The following is a 26,769-nucleotide window of genomic DNA, read 5'->3' as shown; positions in this document are numbered from 1 at the left end:
GCTGCGGTGACTCAGGGCCGGTGGGGAGCGGGGGTGGCGTCCATGCGAGGGGCCCGAGGGAGGGGTGACCCACCACGGCCCGGTGCGTGTGCCGGGGCAAGGCTGGCTGCTACCCCGGTGGTGCCTGAGAGAGCCCGGGTCAACCAGGCTGGAGTGTAATGGAGCCTGGGTCAGGCACCAGGAGAGGCACCCGGCATGGCAGTCACAGAATCATAGAATGGGTTGGGTTGGAAAGGATGTTAAGGACCATTTAGTTCCACCCCCCTGCCATGGGCAGGGACACCTTTTGCTCGACCAGGTTGCTCAAAGCCCCATCCAACTTGGCCTTGAACACTTCTGGGGGATGGGGCATTCATAGCTTCTGTGGGCAACCTGTATCAGTGCCTTAGCACCCTCACAGTAAAGAATTTCTTCCTAGTGTCTAATCTAAACCTGTCTTTCAATTTGAACTTGTTCCCCCTTCTCCTGTCACTGGGAAATTAGTGCTTAGGCTGCAGTCAGGTTCCTTGCACTGATCTGTGGCTCTGGAGTAATGTCCTGCTCTCAAGTCGTAGGTGTGTAAGAGTGGTAGCATTAAGGTTTTTTGCAGAGCCGTTAAGTTTTTTGATGTCTCTAAATCCAGATGGTCACCAGGACAGAGGGTCAAATTGATGACTCTCTAATTGGTGGCAATGCCTCTGCTGAAGGTCCAGAGGGAGATGGAACAGAAGCCACGGTCATAACTGGTGTTGATATAGTAATTAACCACCACCTTCAGGAGACCAGCTTCACAAAAGAATCCTACAAGAAGTACATCAAGGATTACATGAAAGCGTAAGTGTTGATAGGCTTTTCCTTTGAATGGGATTGCAGAGTTTTTGCGTGGTTGAGATTTTAAAAACAGCACTGGACATATTCCTAGTAGGTGTTAGTTCTGATACAGGTGTGAAAGTGGCTGTAAACTTCAGCAATGTCTGAATACTTGGCAGAACTGGAGCTCCAGAGTTTGATGCTGGAATATCTATGTTTATCTTGGCTGAGGTAGAGGACCTGATCACATGCTTTAGATCTAGTTTGTAACCTTGCTGTTTTCTTCTGTATTTTTTTTATGCCAAACCTTCCTGTGGATGGGAGTGAGGTGGTAAAGAAAAGCTTTCTGAAGCTTTTCTAAGTTGGCAAATATCTAACAAATGTATGCGAATGGGACTTTTTGCTAATTCAAGATGTACTTTCTGTTGATCTGTGTTCAGTGGATTGCTACTAAAGGTGAAAATGCTTTGTGACACTGATAGAAAGTACTCTTGGTGCTGTGGAAATGACTTGCTGATTTTTGTCTACCGCTAGCCTAGAAGTAAAATGACCCTGATATGAGTGGCAGGCACTGTTCTGCTACTTCACTAGCAAAATTAAATTAAAATGTGGGGGCTTCGAAAGGGAGTGGGGAGAAAGCAAAATTAAAGTTTGATAGTAACTGTTTCTGCTGTGATGTGACTTTACACAGTGAAGTTAAACTAGAACATGTTTTCAGAGTTTTGATATTTTTTTCCCCCCTCCAGAATCAAAGCCAGACTTGAGGAACACAAGCCAGAGAGAGTAAAGCCTTTCATGACAGGGGCTGCAGAACAAATCAAACACATCCTTGCCAACTTCAAAAACTACCAGGTAACTTGTGTCTCCTTACCATAGTATTGCAGTGTTACAAGCTGGTTCACCTACTGAACTGCCTTGTTGAGAATTTTGAGTTCTCCTGTTGTGAGGATGTCTTACTTGCTCTTCTCTGAGACTTAGGGAGGAGAAACAGCAAAAGGGTGTTAGGTGTTTGGGGATCTCATTTCAGCTCATAGTGCTTGTAGTTAGCTGGGTTTGTTGTTATTGTGGTTTAGGGATTGTGGAGTTAGAAGACTTGAAATGTGGATCACTTTGGCCCTTGCTGAGTCTTACACTGTTCATAGCAGTGTGGTAAAATTATAGAATCACAGAATTGTTTGAGTTGGAAAGGATCATCAAATTCCAGTCCCCATGCCATGGGCAGGGACGCCTTTCCCTAGACTAGGTTGCTCATAACCCCATCCAACCTGCCCTTGAACATTTCCAGGGGTGGGGCATCCACAGCTTCTCTGGACAACCTGGGTCTATGCCTCCCACCTTATACTTGAGAATTTCTTTGTAATATATAATCTAAATTTGTCCTTTTAAGTTTAATGCCATTCTCCCTTGTCCTATTGCAATGTGGCTTTGTAAAAAGTCCCTCTCCAGACTTTCTGTAGCCCCCTTTAGGGTACTGGAATGCTGCTCTGAAGTCTGCCTGGAACCTTCTCTTCTCCAGGCTGAACAACCCCAGTTCTGTTAGCCTGTCTTCACAGGAGTGGTGCTCCGGCCTTCATCTTTGTGGCTGTCCTGGACTTGCTCCAACAAGTCCACATCCTTCTTACCTTGGGATCCCAGCTCCAGAGCTGGATGCAGCACTCCAGCTGGGGTCTCACCAGAGCAGAGGGGCAGAATCATCTCCCTCAACCTGCTAGCCATGCTCCTTTTGGTGCAGCCCAGGATACAGTTGAATGCCTGGGCTGTAAGTGCATATTGCTGGATCATGTTGAGCTTTCTGTCAGCAGTACCCCAGGTCTTTCTCCTCAGAGCTTCTGTCAGTCCATTCTCTGCCCAGCCTGTGTTTGTGCTCAGGATTGCCCTGACCCAGGTGTATGACCTTGCACTTGGCATTGTTGAACTTGATGAGGTTCCTATGAGCTCACCTCTCAAGCCTGTTCCTTTGGATTGCATCCTTTCCCTCCTGTGGTACTAAAATGGGCAAGCTGTGGAGAGCAAAATCCCTGCAACTGATCAGGGAGACTTTTAACCTGAACTTGGTGACTTTGTATTGTTCTTGTATAAAAATGCATTTTCTCCTGGTAATGGCTGATTAAATGTCTCAGTAACACGTTGCTTTGAAGTTCTTTGTAGGAGAGAACATGAATCCAGATGGTATGGTGGCTCTCCTGGACTTCCGTGAGGATGGTGTAACCCCATATATGATTTTCTTTAAGGACGGCTTAGAAATCGAGAAGTGTGTAAGTACTGCTCTGAATTGGGTGAATGTGCCTGACTATGTGATGATTCCTTCAGTGCAGCACTTGTTCTCTCTTATCCCTGTGTAAGTTGAACAGTAGCTGTCAGTTTAAAAACTTAGAAGTCTGTGTAAGTACAGCCTATTTGGTGCTTCATATTATGCAAAGTGCCTGAAACTTCCCTTGAATGCTGTTAACTTGTACTAAATGGGGGGATGTAGTGTCACAGCAGTGATTCATGGTGACTTAATGGCTAAGGAATGCAGAAGGAATTGTCCTGGCGAGATGTGTGTAATTGGGAATAGTTTTAAACTATTAGATGAAAGACAATGTGCTCTGAAATGAAGCACTTGTAGTTCAGATCCCTCTGGTGGGGTTTAATTGTGCACTGCTTTGCGTGGTCACGTTCCATCTTCTTTCACTTAATCTGATGCCTGTATTTTTTTATGCAAGAACTGTCAGTTTAAATGTTGCCCTAAATTTTGGAACACAGTAATACTTGACCAAGTATTTAACCTTATTCTCTCTGGAATCTCCAGCTACCTGAGCCCAAGACAGCTCCTGTGGTCTGCTTTAACTACTCTATGTTGGAATTTGGTTGCAACAAAACAGTATTTGGATCCCAACACTCGTTTCTTTTGCTTATTGGGAGAGCTGTGGAATTAAGTGCCGTGTGGGATCACCAGTTGCTTTGCCCAGTCATTGTGGACTTATGAAGTCTGTTAATAGCCAGCTAAATTTATCTGTAAAGCCTCTTAAAAACTTTCTGGTATGCAAATCATGTAAAGATGAGCCAGCTTGTAGTGTGGAGCAGTAGGCAAACTAAGGAATGCTTTTATTGGCCAAAACAGACCTGGCACCTCCTGCAGCCTGATGGGATGGTGATGTCTGTCCTGGGCCCTAGAACAGGCCAGACCTCGAAGGCACATCCTTGGGAGCAGGAGCTTGTGTGCATCTTCTCTACAGGGGCACACCTTTTGGATGTGCAATTTGGGTAGCCTATGTCTGCTTCAAGATGGAGTAAAAGAATATCGACGGGGTATTCCAGTTTTAAGAGAGTAGATTGTATGCTTTGGTACTTGTTTAGGAAAGGGTATGAATGAGTATTCTGTCCAGCTTGCTCAGCAGCTGATTGGTGCCAGGTGCTCTGTATGACTGTAAAAGTGATCAGCATCCTCTGATAGACCATGGGCACTTTTCCTGTTGCTCTCTGGTTTGCACTAAGATGCGAAAACAATTTCCTTGCGCTTTCTGCCTGCCTGACTGTGGCAGCCCAGATTGAATTAGGGAAAACACAAGTTGTAGGAATTTACTGTGACTGTCGTGACCCTTGAGCTAACACTTGCTACTCTTGTTTCAGTAACAAATCAAACAGTATGGTTTTGGATCACTTGTCTTCATAGCTGGCTGCTGTTTCTTCTTCATCGGCACACCACCAGGAATCGGCAATGTCTAACAACTGGACTGATGTCATCTTGAGCTTTATTCACTTATTTTGACCCTGATTTGGAGTGGAGGCATTGTTTTGAAAAACGAAAAAAACATCTATCATGTAGGTTGTCTAAAATAAAACTCATTTAAACCCATTCTAGGTAATGTCTTTTGGTCTGATGTGTTTCTTAAGGTGACTCACAGGAGAGATCACGCCAGGGATTTGGTACTGTCAGTAGCATAGCCTGGTGCTAGTGTGCTACAACTGGACTGTTTCCAGACAGATTTCACAGTTTGCCTGTGGCTCTGGAGTGCAAGAGAAGTCAATAAGGCAAAGTCCAAGAAATGTCATAATGGAGTGAACCACCTTCATCTTTCATGATTGCACAGACTTATCTCTGGAAAAAAAAAAAAAGAAAAAAATAATAAAATCCCAGAACGGAATATGTGCTATTCAAACTGAGTGCTGGCTGAACTTCTTTGTCAGACAAGAACACTTGAGTTTGTCCTCAGTTCTGGTATGGCTCCACTATCAAGGTAGGAGGATGACTGGAGGGAGCAGGAGTCTTAACACCAGCACTCTCTGAGTCTAGGTACTGGGAACATTGTGGGGAGAGGGTAAAATGACTAGGTTTTCCAAAACAGCCTGGCTATGGTACTGGCTCCTTTGTATTTGACAGCTGTTGAAAGGGACCATGTTAACTGGAGCTCTGCTGAGTTGCAGGATTTGAGGGGTTTCTGTATTTGACCTCCTGGAGAGAGCTGTTGGAATGGCCTAGTGTAGACTTTCTCCAAACCAGGTGCATCTCTGTGCTTGAGACCTGAGTGTTTATAAAATACTGTTCCTGCTGTGTTCCTTCTTAGGAAATGCATCTGTTTGACAGACCTGGAGCAAACCTCCGTTGCTTCTCTGGTTCTTTCTGAGATGCAACAGTAACAGGTTCCTTGCGCTTTCTACCTGTCCAACCCTGTGGCAGTTTGGATTGAATAAAGGAACACAAATGCCTTCACAGCCCCAGCTGTCACTGCTGACTGTGTGCCTGACCAGGGATGTTGCCTTGGACTGCAAATGATTAACTTTTTTCCTACTGCAGCAATGGCAGAGGCATAGGAGGTTAAGGTGCCTGAAAGGGGAGGGCATAGCCCACTCACCAGCTGTGAGTTTTTGCATCTTGGCTATCTTGTGTCAGTTTTTGGCCCCCGGTACTGCAGGGTGGAGGTACATTTCTGCAGAGGTGAGATAGATGTGGCAGCAGGCTGGGAGGAGTGAGAGACTGGAGGAGGGAGTGGAGTGTGCCCTAGTTATCTCTGAGGTTCCTGTCTGGTTAAATAAACCCTATTTTAGTTCTGTGGGAACTTAATTTTTTATTTTTTTATTTTTTTATTTTTTTTAGCTTTCCCAAGAAAGGATCTTGGGCCAGCTGAGCTGGATGAGGTACAATTATGGTGTAACCTGCCTTCACCCAATGGGGCTGAAAGGCAGGGAGACAGGTTCAAAGCCTAGATAAAATCACTGGGTTGTCTCTTGCTTTCCTTGCAGAGGATTTGTTTAATGGGACCAGGTGAGGATGTTATCTTACCTTTCCTGTTGCATCCTTGTTAAAAACTGGGAGGATTAAAGGAAAGGGAGAGGAAACAGGTGCTTAGTTGAGCTTCTCAGTTGAGCTGAAGTTAGTGTGGGCAGGGCAGTGCCGGTATGGCTGTGCAGCCCCTAATAGCCCTGGCTCCCATTTCCAGTGCATCATAAGTTTAAAACTGTGAGGGGCTGATATGTGGGAGTGGAAATGGCTCCTCCCCCTTCCTGGCTCGTTATACCGAGGCTGGGAGCCCTGGGCACCAGCCCGGAGCAAATTGCTACGTGGCACCTGCGTACAGCTGAGGTGCTGCTTTGAAAAGCAGGTGCTTCAAACCATGATGAGCACAGCCTTGCTGTTTGGTTGAATGGCAAATTGTGTGTCATCCTATCTGTCCTCCAGGCTGATTGGGGTATTTAATTGGTGTGGGCAAACATACCTAACTAGAGGGTTCTGTGCTCCAAGCAGTCTTGTGTGCTTTTCTCAGAGCCTCTGATGGAAATTCTCCTTCCAGCCTGCTGTATGGAAGTGTCAGTTCAAAGGCTGTGGAGATGAAGGACTTGGTTATGTTTGTTTTCTTCAGTGAGCTGCAAGAGGAGTGGTTTTGCTGCTTGTTGCACTTGCTGCACTTCTCAAAAATGTATTGCTGCCTTCGGTTTCTCAGGGAAAAGGGCAAGTCCTGCTGTTCTGTGGTGTCAAGTCTGTCAGTCATCTGGGAGAAGAGGTTAAACTACAATCAGTGGCAGGGAAGGATCATGGCCATGACAAGTAGCTGTGGCAGTAACAAGCAGCTGTCACAGCCACAGTGCTGTGGTAGCTGCCTGCTGTGGAGCCTGGGTGAGGGAGGGTTGGGAGTCACTACATCCTGGTAAGTGGGAGGTCCATGGCCAGTAAATGCACTTGTCAACAGTCTGTGACGCAACTCTGAGTTGGAAAGGAAATCAGCGTATTTCCTCATAACCCAGTTCCTCTTCTGACCCATCTTCATCTCAAGCAGCTGTTTCCTGGGGCTGAAAAGCTGAGGTGATTTGGGAAGACAAAGCTTCATACTTCACACAACAGCTTTGGAGTTACTTAATTGCTAAAAATCCCCAATGGTTACAAATTACCCTGGTGCTGCCTAAACGCAAGCCTGAACTGAAGGACAGCTTTAAAACCTATGCCTGTCTTGTTTTAAAATGTGCTTATCAGGGTTGTATCTTTCATTCCTGGAAAGATTTTCAGTGGCTGGAAGGGCTGTGGAACGGGGAAGGATCCAAATAGCTTTTTCCCTGTGCCTCATGGAGCAGGTTAAGCAGCTAGGTAGAAACATTTCCCCTGCTGGCTCAGGTCTCCTGCACCCCCTATGAGCTGGATGCTGACAGGGGAACAAAGGCTGATTGCTTATGAAGAGGGGGAAAAAACTCACCTTTTTACTTTCATGCTTTTGTGGTGCTTGGTTAAGGGAGTGATGTCTTGGGGCTGGAGGAAGCAGCTGCTCTGCTTGGCATGTCTCCCACCTTTTGCCCTCCCACCCCACTGTTCCCCCTCAGTGCCTGCTTCTGTATCACAGTTGTTCTGTCCCATCTGGGTCTTGCCCCATCTACAAATCCACTCTCTTTGCCCTCTGAAAGCAAAGAAAAACTCCCATTTCCCATGAGGCAGTAACAATGATGTTAATATCTGAATGCTGCTACAGCAGCTTGTTTCTCCTTGGCTGCCTGCTTTGAGGAGAAAAGTGTGCAGCAGACCTGGGGATGTTCATGCAGTGGAGGGAATATCTGGGTGTGTGGAAGAGGCACTGGTGGCCCCATTGCCCCCTCTTGGGTACCCAGCTGAGCCAGCCCCACTCCATCCCTTGGCTTTGCCCACTCAGCATGGGCTGGGGATGGATGCTAAAGCCTAAGTGGGTGATGGTCCTGGAGCCTTGTGCAGCCCTCAGTTTAGAACAAGGATGGAGAACCTGCAAAAGGGAAATTTTAACTGAAAGTAAGTAGGAAACACAGGTTTCCTTGGTTTGGGGGGCTTTTTTTGTGGAATTTTTTTAAAAGTGGTTTAGGAGGGAATTAACATAAGCTTAGAACATGGTTGTTGTCAGAGAAATACAATTGGAGTAATTTTTTTAAAAATGGGTAAGAAAAAAATTAAAAAGCTGTAATTTGCTTTTTTTTTCCTTAGCAAGTTTCTGGCTGTTGCCAGCCTGCTGCAGTCCTGGCAGTGTTTTCAGTGACAGCCCTTTAGGGAGGATGCTTTTATTTAAGAGCAATAGTATCTGTGTCAAGATAGTTCTGCTTTCTCACACACTGCTGCTGGCTTGGACAGGTAAGACACCTCCCTCTGCTCCTGTGAACCTCCATCTATGCTTCAGCTCTGTAGCCGCTTCTCTGGTTTGTGGCCAGGGAATTAAAAGCTGGGATGTTTAGCCCTGGCTCAGCCAGCCAGGAAATCTCTGTTGCTGCTAGCCCACGGTGGGAGAGCAGCAGTTAAACACTGTATTCATTTAGCTCAGAGAAAAATGTCTTGGTGGGAGGGGAAAAAAGCCCCTAACCAAGCCTGAAAGTTTTTTGCCATGAACAGTACAAAATCCACTGCCAAGAGCATGCCAATAGCTGTGCTGGTTTGCAGTCCCTGTGTGTTGGCCGCCTTTTGGTTGAAGCTGCAGCTGGAAGCTGTTGTGCAAAGATCTCAGCCAAGTGGCTGTGGCCAGGGCTGGTGGCCTGAGGGAGCTTTTCTTTTTTTTGGGTGCCAGCAAATGCTGGCAGCCCTGCAAGTGTGTTCTGCAGGAATGCACAGGATGCTGTTGAGGATGAGCATAGCTGTTTTGATCCATTAGAGCTGCATTCATCGCCTTCCACTTCAGCAGAAAGGAGCCAAACACCCTTGGAGGCCTTTTTAAGACTGTTTTGGTTGTGTGATGCCAACCTTGCCAGAGGCAACAGCTGGATGCTGATAAAAATGCTGAGCAATTGTTCCTCTGCGGGCCTCCCTTTATCTTGGGAGCTAACAGCGGGGATTCACCTCCCCATTTCTGTGGCCAGCAGCATCAGGAAGAAGCACTACTGGCACTTTGGAGAGCAGCCCACTTTCTTCCTATCTTCAGCTAGGTGCTGGCATGCTGGCAGCCCTGCCAAAGCGTGCAGCTGTTTATTTATTTTTTTTTTTTTTGATACGGAATGTCCATAAAGTAGATGCCCAGAAAGGTTTTAAAGATTAGCTTCTCAAAATCTTTGTTACAGACTAGTTGAGAAACAGCCCTGTAAAGCTGGATGTTCCCTCCCTGCTCACCATGGATGCTTAGCCAGCAAAACCCCACTTGCTATTGGAATAGTCTGGTTCAAGGGCTGAGATCTATCTCCTCTACCTACACATGAGCCAGGTCCCTCCAGTCAAGGCAGGGAGGGATGATTCGCTGCCCCTGCAGCTGAGTGATTGCTGTAGGATGCAGTCATAGAACCGCCTGCAGCTGCTGGTGCTTCCTCACACTGTCCACAGAAAGGGGTTTCATGGAGTCAGGGCAGCCCTTCTCACATTGGCTTCAGATGCCCTAGCCCGGCAGCCACTTCCTTGGCAGCATGTGACACACCTGTTGTGGTTGGCCTAAGAGTGCTTTAACTCCCATAAACCACTTGATTTTTAAGCCAAACGAGCAATATAGCAGCTGCCCACAAGTAGAAAGTTTTCATGTTCATGGCCACCTCACTGCAGGAAAGACATGGAAAGGGAAAATCTTGTGGCTGGGGGGTTCTTGGGCTGGTAGACCCTTTGTGGTTACAGCCCTTGCTGCTGGCAGCTTCTCTCATTGCTGGAGTATAAATAGCTTCTTCCAAAGGCTGGCTTTGGCCAGGTGGCAGAGGGAGAATTTTTGGGAATCCATGCTGTGGTTTATGTGAGTCTCCCATAGACTGCTCAAAACAGCTGGGCAGGGGCATGCATAGGCCCAGGAAGCTTAGGAAGGACTCTCCATGATTTTGTTCATTGCTTTTAATCATTTTAATTCGCCCTTACCTGTTCCTCTGGTGCTCAGTACTTGGTCATCTGTCCCACAGCTGCTGAAAACCTTCCCTGCTTCCTGGAGGCGCATAGGTTCCATCTCAAGAATGAGCTCCAGAGGTAAAACCAGTTAATGGAGTAGAGAGGAAAAGAAACTATCATTCTCTTCCTTTCAAGATTGACAACAAACTACTGCAGCTTCTCCTGTTTATTTGCCTGTAGTTGCAAACATACTGCCTGCAAAAGCCTAAACACCATCAGGAGCAGAAAGCCCTCGTGGGGGTGCATTCCTTCTCCAAGGAATACATTTTGGCTGAGGTACTCATAAAACTAGCCCCAAGCAGTTCCTTGTGCTGAGGTTTGCTGAGCTGGACATGAAAATGGGGTCTCCATTGTAAAGTCCTTGACTGTCACTTATAACACAAGCCCTAGGTATAGTTACCCGAAGGGAGGCTCAGTGGTGTTCATTGACCCTTCTGGCTTAAAGGTGCCTTTTTTATCTTTTGTGTTAGGATTTGTCATCTTTGTGTGAATAATTAAATACTCCCTGAGAAAGGCTGACCCCGCAGCCTGGTAGCCACGCATAGCCTTGATTAGGAGAGCCAAGAAAGAGTCTTCTAGTCCTGCCATTGGTATGAGAAAAGGGGCAGGTTGTACCCAGCCACAGCTCTTTAAAAAGCTCAAGATGCAGATGTCTTTCAGATGAGCCTGGAGCCATGGCTCAGCTCTTATACTGCATTAGTGAGAAAAACAATTTGTTACGAGTCCAGAAAAACAGTGACTAATGAAAATGCCATCCTGGCGACAGGGATATGTGAATGTGGGTGGGCATAGCTGACATGCAAGAGGTATGTTCAGCTGGAGCCAACTCTAAGCAGCTGGTGAAAGCAATATGTAGGTGACTCAAAGCATGGACAACTTTTAGTGAGCATCCACTGGAATCACAGCAGCTAGTGAACTCTGATCCCACTCCAAGCTATGCCAAAGATGTGGCGTCAGCACCAGGTCTTGTAGCCATATAACTTTCTGCCGGCTCAAAACTAATGTGTTTTCCGCTCCAATTCCTCATGCAACCCTGCTGCCCACCAGGCTGTCCCACCAGCAGCTTCCTGGCTGGCTACAGGCAGGGCAGCAGAGGATGAGGCAGGCAGAGCTGTGGGCAGGCAGGGAACGGAACACAAGAGCACTGGGACCAGCCCGTCCCATTCTGGGTTTGAATCCATGCCTTTCCCAGTTTACAGTAGCAGCCTCCAGTCATGTGTCTTCTTGCCCACTCCCAGCCCCCTGGCATGGGGGTGTCTCTAATGGAGTAGCTGCATTACCATCACCTCCAGTCTGCTCAGGTCCATGCTAGTAACTGGCTGGGTTTACTGAGTATGAAATGTCCAGTGACTCAAACTAGTCATTTGGGAGAAGTAATGCTTGAGAATGGACATGTTTTTAAGCTCATTTTAATCAGACCTGAACACCTACAAGCCTCCTCCTCTCTTCTGGCAGATGGCAATCCTGGTAACAGCACTTGCATAAGGTCCTCTTGCAGAACTAATGCACTCCTACCAGGCAGGAGCCAGCAGAGTCCTTGAATGCATGGTACATTCTTCATGCTCTACATCAGCATATCTGTGGGCTCATTGATCCCTTCTCTCATGCCACTTGGGTTTTGTGGCAGCTTTTGGGGCTAAAATTCCAATTGCACCCTAGCAAACCAGAAAGCCTTCAAAATCATGCAGGAAGGAGGTAAAAAAGTACTTCACAAGCTGCCTGGCTTCTGGACTGTCCATTGGTTATCTTTTCTTAGTTTACCCTGGCATAGCATTTCCTAGTTCCATTTTTTAAATGGTGTTTCCTCACTGTCCTGTTCCTCATTTTTTATAACTGGTGCTATTACACAGAAGGCTGCAAGCAAACCAGTGCACCTTGGCATTCCTCAACCTTTCTGTTGCTCATCAGTTGAAAACTCCACTGTTTGTTTACTTCTAGCACTCTCCACGTTTTTAATGATACTCATAAAAAAACCCCAGTCTTTTGTAAAAACCATAAATCCCATAAAAAGCTCTGTACACTTCCCATTACACTTGAATAGAGCTTATCTACCCTGTCCAAGGCATTCTACAGATCAATAAAATACCTCCTTTACTTAAATCATGTGGCATTTTACACTGACTGATTATGTCCTTCTCAATTGAAGTCTAACTGTGAAACAGCTCATAATACCAAAACTAAAGCAGATCCAAAACACTCTCCTGCTAAGCTAATCCTGCCGTGGATCCCACTAAAGGTAACCATTGCCCTCTGAAACAGCATGGTCATTTTTACCTGGGACAATGAATTACAGTACTCCTAAATCAGGACTGCATGGCATTCCCCTGCATGGTTTTAAAGGACCATGTGAGGAGCAACACAAAGGAAAAGCTGATCTAGACTTGCTAGGTACTTCAGCTGCTAAAACAGGACACAAATCGAACAGAGGAGCCCAGCTCATGAAAAACAGGAGCTCTCATCCTACATGTCAGTGAACACAAGCCCACGGAGGACTCAAACAGCCCAATGAGGACAGCAATGTGTGCAGGCTCTGGCTATTGCTGGAGAGCACATCATGTACCACAGCAAGACACAAAGGCTGACTTCCTGAGTTCCTCAGCATCCTCAGATGTCTCCTGCAACTGTTAGCAAGCTGGGTCCTGCTTGTAGAGCCTAAGGAGACACAAGTCAATGGCAGTATCTATGAAAGCACACACATATCTCTGGAATGTGATCTGCTCTTCAAAACTCTCAGCAGACTACCTCCTGGGAACTGAACACTTCACACCACAGGAAGCTGAGCACCAGCAGGAAGTGTATCTGTACAGAGATAACTACACAAACAACTCTAGAAAAAATAAATGAGTAAAATTGGGGTCAGAGTTTTACAAGCCTCCAAAGGCATTTGACACCCCTGCAAGCCTTTCATTGCTTCTAAGTGGACCAATAGTGGGATGTTTGCTTTTCACACAGACCTTGTTTCATTAGAGTGGGCAGAAATGATGCACAGTCTGAAGGACCTGAGGGAGTGTGAAAGTTGTGCTATCAAACCTCACCTGCTTCACTTACAGGTATACTAATAAGGTTTTTTCCAGCATGTTCTTTGCTCTTTCTTTAACATAAAAGCTTTGAGAATATAATTAAATAGTTCCCTCCCAAAAGGATGCTGAACAGACAACCCTTGCAATATACATTTCAAAAATGGGGGAACAGAGACACAGATAAATTCAGCAATCTTTCCCAAAGCACAGAGGAATCCAATGGCAAAGCCTGCAATAAAACCCCCTTGGTTTGAAAACACCCTTCAGACCTATGCCACCTAAATCACATGTTCAGTCAATAATGTAGAGCATTGCGTGGTACAAATTAAAATAACGTTTTATTGATATGCTTGAACAGAACATAGGTATCAGCATAAAAAGAAAACAAAAATAAAACTACTCCTTGCTGTACCTAACAGGCATTTCAGTTTTTTCTCAGTAATCACCTGGAGGGGACTGTCCTTGTCCCACTGACCTGTGTGTCAAACAGCCTTTGCTTTACGGGTTTTTAACTATTGATTTGTTCCCACGGAGTCTGAGGACTGTGATGAGCACCATGGTTGTGGCTGTTTTTCCTAAAGCCCGATCCTAATAGGAGCATCCTGTCCATTCCACCCAAACACTGCACAAAGGGTTGTGTACCCTTGCAGCCTTCCAGATGAAGCCCTAGCAGATCCCAGCGGAACTGAGGGTATTAACCTGGTTATACTAGAATGCAAACCCACAAAGTCCTGGGTTCCTCTAGGACACGTTTTCCTTCAAAGTCATTGAGGCTTGGAAAAGCCACAAAGCTACAAAAAAAAAGTAAGTTCAGAGCTCAAAAGATTTCTAGTAAAGATAAATCTAATACAAGTTTATTCTATAAACATTTTTTTTCCTGTCAAAAGACAACCCACTTATAGAAACATACAAGAAATATTCCTTGGGAAAAGAGCTACAGAAAATTACAAAGTATCAGCTGCTTTAATTTATCTTTATCCTTGCATAATTGCACTGTGCTCAGTCCTGCCTATAAATCCACCACAGTTCCCTCAGTGCAATAACTGTAATTCTCTCTTGGTTTGAAATTTTTTTGTTAATCACTCTTTTCTTCTCCTTGGTAGTGTCTGTATTCTGGCTTCAGCTCCCATGTGTTTTTGTGGGTCCCCTTCACATTGTAGATGCCTATTTCTCTCAAAATTTCTTTCAAGTATATCTGAAAGAAAACAAAAATTCATATTATACAGGCAGGCAATTGCCAGGGTTCCTACATATCTGCTCAACTGCATTCACCCAGTTCACAAGGCGTGGACAGCAAGGCTGGTTGACTGGCGCTGGCAATAACGGCTCTGCCGTGGACTTCAACCCTCAGGCTCCACCAGGGATAGAGCAGCCCGGGTGTAACACCTGGTGCAAGGCCCCAGGGATGCAGCAGGGAGCACCCGAGCCCCAGGGATGATGGCTCCCACCAGTCCCCTGTGAGAGGCAAGTACTAGCAAGATGGATGCTCCATGGGCTGCCAAAATGAAGCTCCCAGAACCTCCTGGGAAGCTAATGCTGAGGTTATCTCATGCATCCTCCTGCTGGAATTCCTCCACTTGAGCTAAAAGCTCTTGATCTTTCTTCTTGCTTGAGTTGGGATTATCTTGAAACTCCTTGCTTTATTCAGACTATCAAAGCCCCAAGCTGTTGGCTTAAGGGCTTTAAGCATTTTATTATGGCCTCATTTTTAGAGGAGAACTGAGTAGATGTCAGAAGATTTTCTAATACATTAAATTATTTAGACTTGGAAGAGAAAGAAAGAAACCCAAAACAAGTACAGCTATGATACCAGCAGTATAACCTTTGAGAAAACACAGCTCACTAATATTGCCCTGCTTTACTCTTTATAATAAACACCAGTAATTTTCTTAAGAGCCATTTTCTTGCTTGTTTGTTTAAATATTAATTGGGACTGATGTGAATGGATTGCCATGGCAACCACAGACCACAGTTTAAGAATCCTCACATTAAATTCATAATTGCTTTAGTTTGAGCAATTTAATCTTCTTGGAGTGCATATACTGTACTGGAGTTATTGGAACCCATGTATTTTCTGCATCTACAGTTCCACTAAGCGCAAATATCAATATACTCTAACTCATTAAAACCAGCAAATATTTGTTGAGGACATAGAAAAAAGAAATGCTGATGGCCCAGTCTGTTCCTTACACTCTTCTCCCTTTTGCTAAATGGAAAAGGTGGGAAATAAACAAATAAAAACTATGTTCTCAGTCAGAAAAAAAAATGTCTCTTTTAGAGAAACCAATCATTACTTTCTAGGTACACATCAAAAATATACAAAGTAAAATAAAAATCCAGATCCCACACTAATGATGACACTTCATGTGGACTCATCTAGCAAAATTATTCTTAAAAACCTATCTCAAAGCAACAAGAGGTGTTGGTCCCACAAGTAAGAAAGGTGATCGTAGCAGACTGCATATAAGAACTACTTTCTTAGGGTCTTCTCCTGGAGCGGAGTGGCTGGGCACAGGAGCTGTGAGCAGAGAGTTTATTTTGCACTGCCAGGATGGTTCCTTGGCCTTCGAGGGCGCAGGATGCCAACCCCAGCAGGTGGCAGCAGCAGATCGCTGTACATCCCTTCGCACACCTTTCTGCATCTTGCCTATTGCAGAGATGCCGTCATTATTCCGGAGTCAGGTACGCAGGACAAACGCGCTCACTCCAACAGCAATCAGTGCACAAACGTTTTTGTAGGACGACACTCTCTTTGTGCCACGCACTTTTTTGAAGGTGCTGAAAGCAGGTGAGAAAGAGGTTTCTACATGGGTTATGGGTAGATGGGTAAAGCTGCATATCCACTGCCTTGATTGCAATCCCTGTGCAGGCACACAAGGTAGCTTTCAGTAGTACGACTGACAGAGACTTCAAAACATGGCAGAGAGCGTGGAAGGAACTCTTGGATGCAAGGTTAAATTCTGCTCTAGACCACATGAACAGAGAATTGGGGAAAAAAATCCTATAATTGCATTTAGTCTCATGAAGTACATCCATATGCATTTCCTGGGCTGACAGGTCTGTATCTGGGAAGCCAGGTCACAAGGCGTGAGGGTGCTGCTGGGCTCAGGCAGTGCAAAACCACTGCGGCTGCACGTTCCAAAGCTCCTGGCGCTCACTCACTCAAAACTGCCCACCCAGCTATATGAGGGCTACTTTTAATTTCAGCTAGTTTTCAGACCTAACTCCCCAGGCAGTTCTGCTTCTCTCAGGGCAAAACTTCCAAGATTTTTGATTCAACAGCATAACAAAATGGAACAACACCAACCCAAAGTGAATAGCAAGTGCCACAAGTAAAGGAACTTCAAGCTGGAACCAGTGAAACCGCAGCAACTGATGATTTGCCATCTCTGGTGCAGGGGAGAACCAGGCAGCAGTGGCTTTAGAGAGGGCAGCTAAGAACATTAGCCCCCCGAAAAATCACTGTACGTGCACAGATAACAGTGAACTGCTGGAGCTTTTAGACAATTACAAATCAGGGGTAATCCTGTTGTGCTGTACCTTACTTGAAAGCAAGTGTCTTGATGAGGGGAGTTCAAGGGACGTTAGGATTTTTCCCGCAGGATCAGTTCTCCTAGAAACCAGGACTATCCATCTGGGTCTTCACTGCACCAGGCTGGCCTATACATCATGAAACATACTACTCTGACACCATACCATCAAGAGAAACTCCACACTTCCCCCACTAATGCCAAATACTGGGGACCCACAATTTTTTTCTCAGAAAGGGATTCAGTATGCTTATATACATAGAATTCTAACACAGAAGCTCATTTGTACGTGATCTGTTTGTACATTCAAGGCATCCCCTGCTCTGTTCCACCTTCCCTCTTGATTTTTTTTCATAGAAAGTGAAATGTTATTAAAGAATCGTGGGATAAAAATTACTGAGGAGTGAAATTTCTAGCTCTGAAAATCCTTCTGAAACCTCGAGGGGAAAACAAACCCCACTGTGTTTAGGACAACCATTACTTCAAGCTAAAATGTAATTTTTTAAAAAGACAGTTCATCTTGGACCACTGGTTCCATACTGGTTCCATTCTTCACAAACATTTGATTGCTCACGGAAAATTGTATTATGTTCTCAACCATGTAGCCCAAATCTAGAACTACTGTAGTATTTCCAGGGAGCACTCAGTACTTACATCTGGGTAGGTGGCAATAGATTTGCCTACTAGTGCAAATTGTTATTTTTCATTAAAATGGAAAACAAATAAACCCAGGTTACCGTAATATTTGTATTCAGAACAGACTTGCTTTGTGATTTTATGATCACAAATAAAATTGGCAGCAATTTCCTGTGTAACATGCAACATATTCTGTAGCAAGGGTTTAATTTACTATTTACATTTACCATTATGTAAGAAAAATACCCTTACTTATTTGTAACTTCAAGTTCTCTAGACGTTTAAGTGGGAATTGTGGATGACTATTGCTAGCTGATGTCATGCTAGATGGGATAAATCTGCACCTACGTACATTCAAAGTGATCAAGACAGTGATTGTTACACCTCTCTAACAAAAAAAAAAAAACAACAACCAAAACCAGAAAATCACAAAACAAACAAAAACACTTAAAATTTTCTTGCCACTTCCTCCATATCTTCCTCCTATTCCTTCCTCCTTCTCATTTCCCATGATCCACATACCTTCTCTGCCACACAGATAAAGAATTGACTCGTGAGATACATGAATGGAATGGAAGACACAAATATGTTACTCAACTAGTTTCTTTCAAGGTACTAGAATACAGTGAACCTACATGGGTTTGAGTTGGGTAACATCTTTGTGCAGCTTCTAACTATATTGTGCACCTTATGCCAATGCTCTGACACAGGTATACTTAATTCTAAACATGAAGTGAGCAAAACTAGTAAGCATCTTTATTTTCCCCCCCTTTTTTTACATAGGAGTATTTTTTCCATAATCCAGATGTTGCTGTTCTTTCTTCTGCTTTAGCTCTTGTGACATTGTTGCTTCATTTAGACTCAAAATTAAGTCCCTTTAAGTTTTTTGAAATCTGCTGCTGGGTTGAGGATAGATATTTAAGTTGGCAGTGAAAAACATCAAAAACACCAAAGATACTTCACGTGTCATCATCTCCCTCCGCATCCCAACTGGTCTGCTCAAGGAAAGCTTGAACAGGGGAAGAAGGGAAAGAACTGGAAAGTTAGGATAAACAGATGAAGAGGCTAGCAGACACTGCAAGACAACAAAACCACCACATAAGCAGATGCCTTTGTGCTTTTCCTTTTTGTGTATCAAAAGAGTGTTTAACCCAAAATAAATCCTAAATATCAACCACCTAAACTCTTATCCTAAAAATTATTCTATTTGTAAAGGAAATCCAGTGCTTTTGGGAACATTGACATGATGCCTGAGCTGGATAATGGCTGCATTTAATACTAATTCCATGAAACACAGTTTTTTTTAGACCCACAGAAAAAGAGTAACCCCTGTTGCTCTGCTAAGATAAAATTCAGAAGCTGAAGGAAGGACTGACCACACACTTATAGAAGCTGTCTACAGCCAAAAGAACTAGGCTTCACCAAGGAGAGTAGCAGGGGAGACATGAGAGCATTATAGAATTTGGTTCCCGGTATTAAAGCAAACCTAAATAAGAAAGTGATCATTTAGGTTATTTAAACCATCTCTGTCGAGAAAAAGCATACTCACTGCAATGACTGGTATCCTACACTGTCCTACAATAACAAACTTAAAACTGATGAATTCAGTCCATTGTGAAACATATTTAGAGAGCTGTTTCAAAGGTATATAATACGTACTAAACTATTTTCTGGATAAGTAAAATATACACAATAGTAACGACTGAAAATGGTTGTATTTACAAGACTCCTAGTACATACCACGGGTTGTTTGGTTATGTCCACCAGGTCTTTAATGTTGTAATACTGATGTTTCTCAAAGGCTGAAAAAAGCATGTCCAACACTTGTTGTTTATCAGCTCGAGCTCGTTTTCCATCTTCCTTCTTCTTCTTCTCATATTCAATCTGTTACAAAACACATTTTGAAGACAATTCATATGTAATGCTCTGTAATTCTCAGTGGTGAACATCAAGATATAAAAAACCTCTTCTACTTAATAAAACACTGTTTAATGACTCAGTGGTTTTCATCTGGAAAATTTTCTTTTGAAGATTCAAATGTTCTTTTACGAACACAAACTAAGCATTTTGTCCTCAGCACAATAAGCTTTTCAGATATGTATTTCTGCTTTAACCAGAAAAAAAACGCAGAAACAGAGCCTGCATGGTGTTCCCAAACCTAGAGGAAAAATTAATAATAGGTCAGGAATCCAAACTGAGATGGGATTCTCCATCCACCTCTGTTGATATCAGCTTCTGAAGTATAACAACAAATGTCAAACCACTTACAAACTGCCATACTTGGGAAAATTCACAGACCAACATGGTCTGCATCTGCAAGCATAACAACCCAAAGGATGCTCAGACAGGCCTTGGGCACTGCCTTATCTACTCCAGAAACAGTACTCAAGGCATCCACCCTGTTAATATACAGTCTTCAGCAATGGAAGACATGCTTTGAGGATGCAGATGGTTTCTCTTCAGGACAAATCCCAGTAGTATACCCAAAGTTACAACAGTTACACCCAAAAACATAAACCTTCTAAGCAGGGAGAGGCCCCTTGTTGCCACACATCATACTACTTCAAATTGCATATTAAAAATTACTTAACCATTATAATCTGCACAAGATGACCATGTATTTTTGCAGAAACTTTTATCACTTCCAAAAATATTTCCTCTGATTCATCATTAACAGCATGATTTGCACAGACCAGCACACCCCAAACAAACCCCAATTACCACAGAGCACCAACCACAACACCTGCCAGCATATCACCCCATCCACCCCCAATACCACCCTCGATAACAGAAAACCACCAAGCTCCTCAGAACCAACAAAAGTGACGCAGAAGGTAATGTAACTCATGTAATCATCAAGTGCTTTCAGGCAAACTGCGTGGGTGAATCCATAGAGGCACAATGTACAGCAGAAAAGATTCATGTGATCCATGAGGGACACATGCCTGGCTGTAAGCTAGGATAATTTTGTATGCGAGTCATTCCGCTTCTGATGTCTCAAACCTGATCCTCAAAAGGAAGGCCTTTGGATAAAAAGCCTAGAAATGAAAATTCACAGTTCTACTGGATACTAAAAATCTTATTTTTAAGAAGAGAGATTGGTTTTATGGCACAATTTATTTTTTTTCCTATGTTTCCTTGCCAGCTAACTCCCTCCTAGTCTCAGAGTGAAAATAGCCTGTCTCTTGGTAGATGTCCCAAAGCAGGTTAAGACTATTACCACCTTTGCCATAGCTCACAGATCTCCAGCCAGCCAAATATCTTTCAAATCCTGAAACAGATGTAACTGAATGCAGAGCAATTGTTCCCAACCTATAGCTTGAAGTCTGTTTCTTCTGCTTTAAACCTAAAAGGGGTTTGCACAACCAAATACTTGTCTGCTTTTCTAACTGCATATTAGTGTTATAAAAGCTACAATCTAATCACACAAACCCACCACACAATTGATTTTTATCCACTAATACAGGTTTGTGTAATTATTTAACTCTTTAGCCTCTGCATTTAAAGAAGAACAAATCTTTAAAACAGTGATAGCTTTGCAACAATAGCAAACTGTAACATCAAGTAAACCAACTTCACAGTACATCATCTCGCTTGACATGATCTACAGCAGAGCTGCTACACCACAGACACTAGAGTAGGAACGTAAACCTAGCACACTGGATTTCCTATAAACCATAGTACGTCAAAACATTCGCTTCTTCTGAACTCCAAGAGAAAATTATTAGGAGCTTCTGTTGACCTTGAAAAGGTCTAAATTGCAAGCTTTGGAGGTCCTGTTGTAGATTGCATTTCTGTTTCTCTACTGGTACAATCTCACCATGCAGGACAATGCACGTAGACTGCACCTAGTCAAAACCACAGGAAGTAGAACTGCAATGGCAGTGAAATATATATATATGAACAAGTCTACTCAGTTGACACACTTTAAAACTAAAAACCCCGAATACTGTCAGGATCCATTAATACAATAGAAAATTATGACACCATAACATGACATGAGTTGAATTCTTTACCAAACAGTATGGCCAGGGTCACTAGGGGTTACCTGCCTCTCTTGGTTGCAGCTCCACCAACAAAGCAGTTGCCCAGTTATGTGGGTATGTTCACATCATCATGCAGTTATTGAAGAAGCTGGATAAATCTCATTCATCTAAAAGTTACTATAACTACAGCATTATCCATGTCCTGGTATGTGAACAAGGGTTTCTGTATGAAGCACATAAAGAAATGACACAAAGAGTGGGGAGTAGGAGACTGGCTCCTTGTTGTGCAAAATGTAGGATGAAGTATGAGATCCGTGAGCGTTCAAGTGTCAAAAAGGCATTAATATGCACATTGATGAGGTTCCCTCTCAGTTGTCTCTTCTAGAGGCTGAACAGGCCCAACTCTCTCAGCCTTTCCTCGTAAGAGAGATGCTCCAGTCCCCTGAACATCTCTGCAGCCCTCCACTGGATCCAGTCCAGGAGCTCCCTGTCTCTCCTGTCCTGAAGAGCCCAGAACTGGATGCAGCACTCCAGATGCAGCCTCACTAGGGCTGAGCAGAGGAGCAGGATTACCTCCTTTGACCTACTGGCAATGCATTTCCTAATGTACCCCAGGATACCACTGGCCTTCCTGGTCACAAGGACACATTGCTGGCTCATGGACAGTTTGTAGTCTATCGGGACCCCCAGGTCTTCCTCCACAGAGCTGCTCCCCAGCAGGTGAGCCTCCATCCTTTAGTGGTGCCTGGGGTTATTCGTCCCAGGTGCAGGACCCTGCATTTGCCTTTGTTGAACTTCAGATGGTTCTTCTCTGCCCATCTCTCCAACCTGTTGAGGTCTTTTTAAAAATCATCTAACCTAATCAACAAACATTTTTGGTCCTCTTAGAAAACTGCTCCAGATTCTTTCCCTTGGTAGTTCATTGGAATTACTGCCCTGTAGGATATGTTGTATGACACGAGAAGGAAAGCACACCTACAACTTCATGGAATCAAGACACTGACACTGTATTCTCCTGGAAGCAGTTTCCTAACTAGTCACTGCAATCAGCTGCAGCTGGCTTTCTTGAGCCTGAGTTTTCAGCCTTTTCTGACTTAGGGATGCACAGAATTTTCCAGTTTCTCTGTGCAGTTGCTGATCAGGTCACAAATGATATCAGTAAAAAACACTCTACTGGATTTTCATTGGAGCCCTATTACATTTGATACACTGGTTTATGGGAAATTAGGACTAAGTACATTAAAAATTTTTTGAATACATGCAGATGTTAACATTTTACAAGAAGAGATGGATTATCCAGCCTTAATTTGTTGCCAGAAAAGCATCCAACACTTCAGAGCTGAAGTTCAGAAGATGGTAGGAGAGAAGGTGGCATCTCTATTTGCAATGCTTGACTGAGTTCTGGGTTCCTGCATACACCTAAGGTCACTTTTCAGTGCAAAGACTTATGCATTTGTTTCTGAGGGCAGCAACTTTTCTCTGACTCAAAAATGCACCAGTTGAAAGATGAGGCATAAAAGACAAAGACACAGGCTGCATCCCTGTGCCACACCAGCAGCTGTTATACTAACCCTTCTGAAGTCTTCTACCTCCCCAACTGACAAAATCAAAATGAACAAGAAGAAAACCAGAAACAAACTGGAACCTCCTTAGGTGGAAGGTTAAGCTGAAGTGATGGAAGAACCGGATTTCCTCCTGTTCTGGTTTTTGTTTTGTTTTTAAGGAGCAAGAACAAGAGCGAAGCACTGAGGTTATTCCTTCTGTATGAGGCAGAGCTATGGAAATAATGGGTAAGCAACATGATTGTAACGGGAAAAGCTGCTGGGACTCTCAAGGCAATCTCTAAGATCAACATCAAAAAATCCACGGTACTGTTTGTACTCTTCAAATGACATATAGTGAAAATGTGCTTAGCAAGCAACCAGCTATCAACTATAACTCTTTCCATGTGCAGAAAAAAACATATTTGCTTAAAAATTGATGCTTCCTACACAAAACCCCAAAGTAACAATAAGAAAATTCTTCACTGATATTAGGTCTCTGAGACAACTATTTCATGACTGGGTATAAAATCCCAAGGATGCAATTAACAGTCTCCTGGAAATAACACGAAATAGTCTTTTTAACCAATGCACAGTCTTTTTTTTGGTAGTAAATTGTACTGCCCAGCATTCTTCTTTCTCTATTATTTTATTGCCTCAGCACACTCTCTGCAGTAGAAGCTTCTATTTTACATTCTCTGGATGAGCTAAGGTAAATCAGATAGGAGTATTTGTATTCCTTAGGCAAATGCAATGTGAATATTCCAATATTCTTAATTCATTAATGTATAAAACCAACTCACATAGAAAACTGAATATCCCTTTACTGAAAAGTTATTTGCAGCTGGTGTCCCAGTTGTCCACATTCTAATTAGCAACACTCTAGCATTTCCCTCCAACTTTAGCGACAGCTCCCATAGTTGTCTAAAAACACAGAGCACATTCTGAAGTGCTACTGAAAAAAAAAAGAATGGTATCTCTGTTGCTGTTTTCTTCTTTTTTGTTTTGTGAATACACTGCTCATAGCAAGTTACAATGCAGCCTTTCATTTTTTTCCTTCCTGTTTTCTTTGCAAATGGAATCTTTTACGCAGTAGGCTTAACACACTTTTTAATAATCATATTACAGAACGTGCCAACTCTGTAAACTAATTAGATTTGTTTTAAAGCTGTGTGGTTTTTTAATTTAAAAAGCATTCAAATATGATTTTACTTCAAGGAAAGACCATCTTAGAAGAAACTGTTTAGCATAGAAGTTGTGAGTTTATTCCTGCAAGACTTCATACTGAAATCAATTTCTCTTTGTTTACCTTCCCACGATGTTGCTAAGCTTGCTGAAAAGCTGTCAAAATTGCCTTCTTGAAGTACCATTAACACTGAAGCTGATGTAGCTGCTTCAGTAGACAGATAATACAAAGGTGATAGAGAAGCAATCTAAATCTAAAGTTTCATCTGAAGATGCTTGAAAGAAGTCTCAAAGGTTTCCCTATCTCCTGGAGCATGGGTACCAACCTCTCCAGTCCAGGACAGTGGGAAGAGGGGATCACAAAGAAGTCTTTGAAGGGGTAATGTCCTAGTTAGAAGAGCTGGGACCAGTTCATCACCGTATGGGTGTAAGCCAAAACTGTGTATTCTATAGCCTTCCATGCCATTTCCCAGAAACTGTTATCAATAGACCATTTACACTATCTGCCCACAGCATGCCTGACTCCTCAGGCTATAAACAGGGTGTTAAGAGGCCTGTGAGACAGGAGAGTGTTCTTGTCCTCATACCCATTGTGGAACTCCCTGCCCTGAGGGAGGTATTGAGCATTCCTGCCTGAACTGGAGGATATATAAACTTGGAGTCTTGGGACATTTTTAACCACTCGTGGGATCCAGAGGAAGACTGCAGACCACCACTCTCGACTGGACTGCAGCCACCACTCTCGACTGGACTGCCATCGCCACTCTTGACCAGACTGCAACAGCACTCTCACCAAGAGGTTTTCCCCTCTCCTTTTACTTTGGACTCAGGGGGCCCAAAGAACACCACTCTGTTCATGCCCCAGGGTGCTGGGTTATACATTTGGGTTTTCTGGGTTAAAACCAATTGTTTGTCTTTATAATCGCACTTATTGTATTATTTTATTAAATTGTTATTCTGAGTTATAATCTCTCTTTTGAGTTGGGTTCATTTCCCCTGCTGGTTTACCTCTAAACCAGCACAGGTAACCAGGACCACTAGAGAAATTTTCTGCTGTATTACAATTCAATCATGTAAAGAATCCAGCTGCAAAAATATTAACCTTGCAAACACGTGTAACACTTACAGACATACAGAAAACGAAGGTCCCTTTCCCAGAGAAGAAAAGCTAAGTCACAGTCTTAGCATATATTGTAATGGAATTGCAATTTTTTCTAATAGAAAAGATAGGCTTAATATAATTTAGTGAAAAAACCTCTAATCACTTTACCAGTCCTTGAATTCAAACAAGCTATTGCTATTTCCCGTCCACATATAATTTATTTCCCTCCTCCTTCTTCTTGTATGTAAATTTATAGGTACATGGAGCAGCCACTGTTTTAAATGCTTTCCTTCAGGGAATGTTAACCCTTTCTTTCTTATTTAGTAGATACTCATTCTATTCTCAGAAACTGCCCAGATGATGACTGAATGTATCAGCATATGGTATTTTTTTCTTCTTTCTTGTGAAAAGTCCTGTCCCCAACATAAGTCATATGATTACAAGCAGTGCAGCAAGTTTTAAGAAAGCAATTGCTGCTTGAACACAGCAGACAAATTCAAACAAGAGAACAAGAGGTTTAAAAAGTTCACGGACTTTTTCCCAGCCATCTAACTTGTACCTTAATAAAAGACTTAATGAAGAGAAAGATGTTTTTGAAAGGTAGTCATGCTTGGGCTTTTAGAGTCAAGGCAAGGTCAAGGGTGACTCAAGTACAAGTACTTCTTACTAGCATTTTCCTATCAGAACACCTTTAAGGTAGACACGAAAAGTAAACACACTGCCAATGAATTTCCATTACCATAGACAGACATGTAACCAATAAAAAACATTACAAGAGAATCATCACTTCTAAGAGCCCCAGTTATGTTCTATTTATACCCCCTCAAGCTCACAGGAGACTTTAATTTCTGTAATGACATGATGACTGCAGTTTGCAACTGGAATAAAGATACTAAGATTGTTTCCAGGTTGAAGTCATACTGCTGTAATTATGGTAGTGTCAGGGAAATGGCACAGCATCCTGCTAGAAAGAGAAGCTGTACATCACTGAAGGTTATTTCAGAATTAAAGAAGGGGAATAACAGTGGCATCATAAAAGAATCTACTCACACAAAACTGCATCTCCACAGCAGGACATACCAGTGTGACTATTTTGGTTAAATGTCATTCCCTCAGTTGCAATAGTTATATTGGTATGATCATCTATGTATAGATCAGGCTTTCAACAGTAACTACTACAAAACAGTCCCATGAGAGAGAAACGATTATTTTTGGTTCTGTGGAAATGGACTGACTTTCATAATAAGGATTAAATATCATCTAGTATATTGTCATTTGTTTTATGTAAATAAAATCTTAATAAAAAGTGTAAAAGTTTAAATGACTAACACAGTGACTCATTTTAAGCATGATTTAACATTTCTCACATTCAACAGTAACAGTGATTCTATATGCACAAATACAAATTACTCAAAGAGGATCTTTAGGAAAAGGACATCATAGTTTGTATGTACATCAACTGATCTGGAAGAGTAGTGTGGGTGTAATATTGACAAAGCCAATGATGCCAATAACATGTACTGTGAAGGTATGAAATGTGAAAAATTATCAGCTGTTATTCTTTTCTACTTGTTAATTGCTCCAAAAGACTGGAAACTAATGATTCTTTTCAAGTCCTTTACCCTGCTCCAGATGATATTTTATTTGGCTTTAAGCAGTGCTTCCACATCTCATAGCATAAAGCCAGAACTGCTTTTTATCCACAAACTTCA

General features: G+C 43.0%; 2 protein-coding genes and 2 non-coding genes across 4 annotated transcripts in view; 3 read left to right on the top strand and 1 right to left on the bottom strand.

The window, feature by feature from the left end:
* The first annotated feature begins 603 nt into the window (after nt 1-603).
* On the top strand, nt 604-4,634 carry TPT1 (tumor protein, translationally-controlled 1). The gene is made up of 4 exons (XM_029960885.1): nt 604-813; nt 1,536-1,641; nt 2,928-3,044; nt 4,402-4,634. The coding sequence occupies exons 1-4, from the start codon at nt 623-625 to the stop codon at nt 4,402-4,404; spliced, it is 417 nt and encodes a 138-aa protein (XP_029816745.1). The 5' UTR covers nt 604-622; the 3' UTR covers nt 4,405-4,634.
* LOC112841048 lies at nt 4,210-4,339 on the top strand. The gene has a single exon (XR_003212692.1). It is a non-coding gene; the product is annotated as a small nucleolar RNA SNORA31 (small nucleolar RNA).
* A 705-nt stretch (nt 4,635-5,339) lies between the features above and the next one.
* LOC112841049 lies at nt 5,340-5,475 on the top strand. Its single transcript, XR_003212693.1, has one exon. It is a non-coding gene; the product is annotated as a small nucleolar RNA SNORA31 (small nucleolar RNA).
* Nucleotides 5,476-14,031: 8,556 nt separating this feature from the next.
* GTF2F2 (general transcription factor IIF subunit 2) overlaps nt 14,032-26,769 on the bottom strand; it is an 85,669-nt gene continuing 72,931 nt past the window's right edge. The window contains exons 8-9 of the mRNA XM_029960943.1: nt 18,984-19,127; nt 14,032-14,272 (exon numbers count right to left, since the gene is read on the bottom strand). Coding sequence (XP_029816803.1) covers nt 14,153-14,272; nt 18,984-19,127 — 264 coding nt within the window. The 3' untranslated portion in view covers nt 14,032-14,152. The remainder of the gene's footprint in view (nt 14,273-18,983; nt 19,128-26,769) is intronic.

This window comes from Manacus vitellinus, unplaced genomic scaffold (genome assembly GCF_001715985.3).
Source record: "Manacus vitellinus isolate BGI_N305 unplaced genomic scaffold, ASM171598v3 scaffold_2_pilon, whole genome shotgun sequence".
NCBI lineage: Eukaryota > Metazoa > Chordata > Aves > Passeriformes > Pipridae > Manacus > Manacus vitellinus.
This window is presented reverse-complemented; position numbering and strand designations above follow the sequence as displayed.

Excerpts from the sequence above, each read along its gene's own strand:
- TPT1 (XM_029960885.1), top strand. The coding sequence starts at position 623 with ATGGTCACCAGGACAGAGGGTCAAATTGATGACTCTCTAATTGGTGGC. Across the intron at positions 814-1,535 it reads ATCAAGGATTACATGAAAGC|AATCAAAGCCAGACTTGAGG; the intron begins GTAAGTGTTGAT and ends TCCCCCCTCCAG. Across the intron at positions 1,642-2,927 it reads CCAACTTCAAAAACTACCAG|TTCTTTGTAGGAGAGAACAT; the intron begins GTAACTTGTGTC and ends GTTGCTTTGAAG.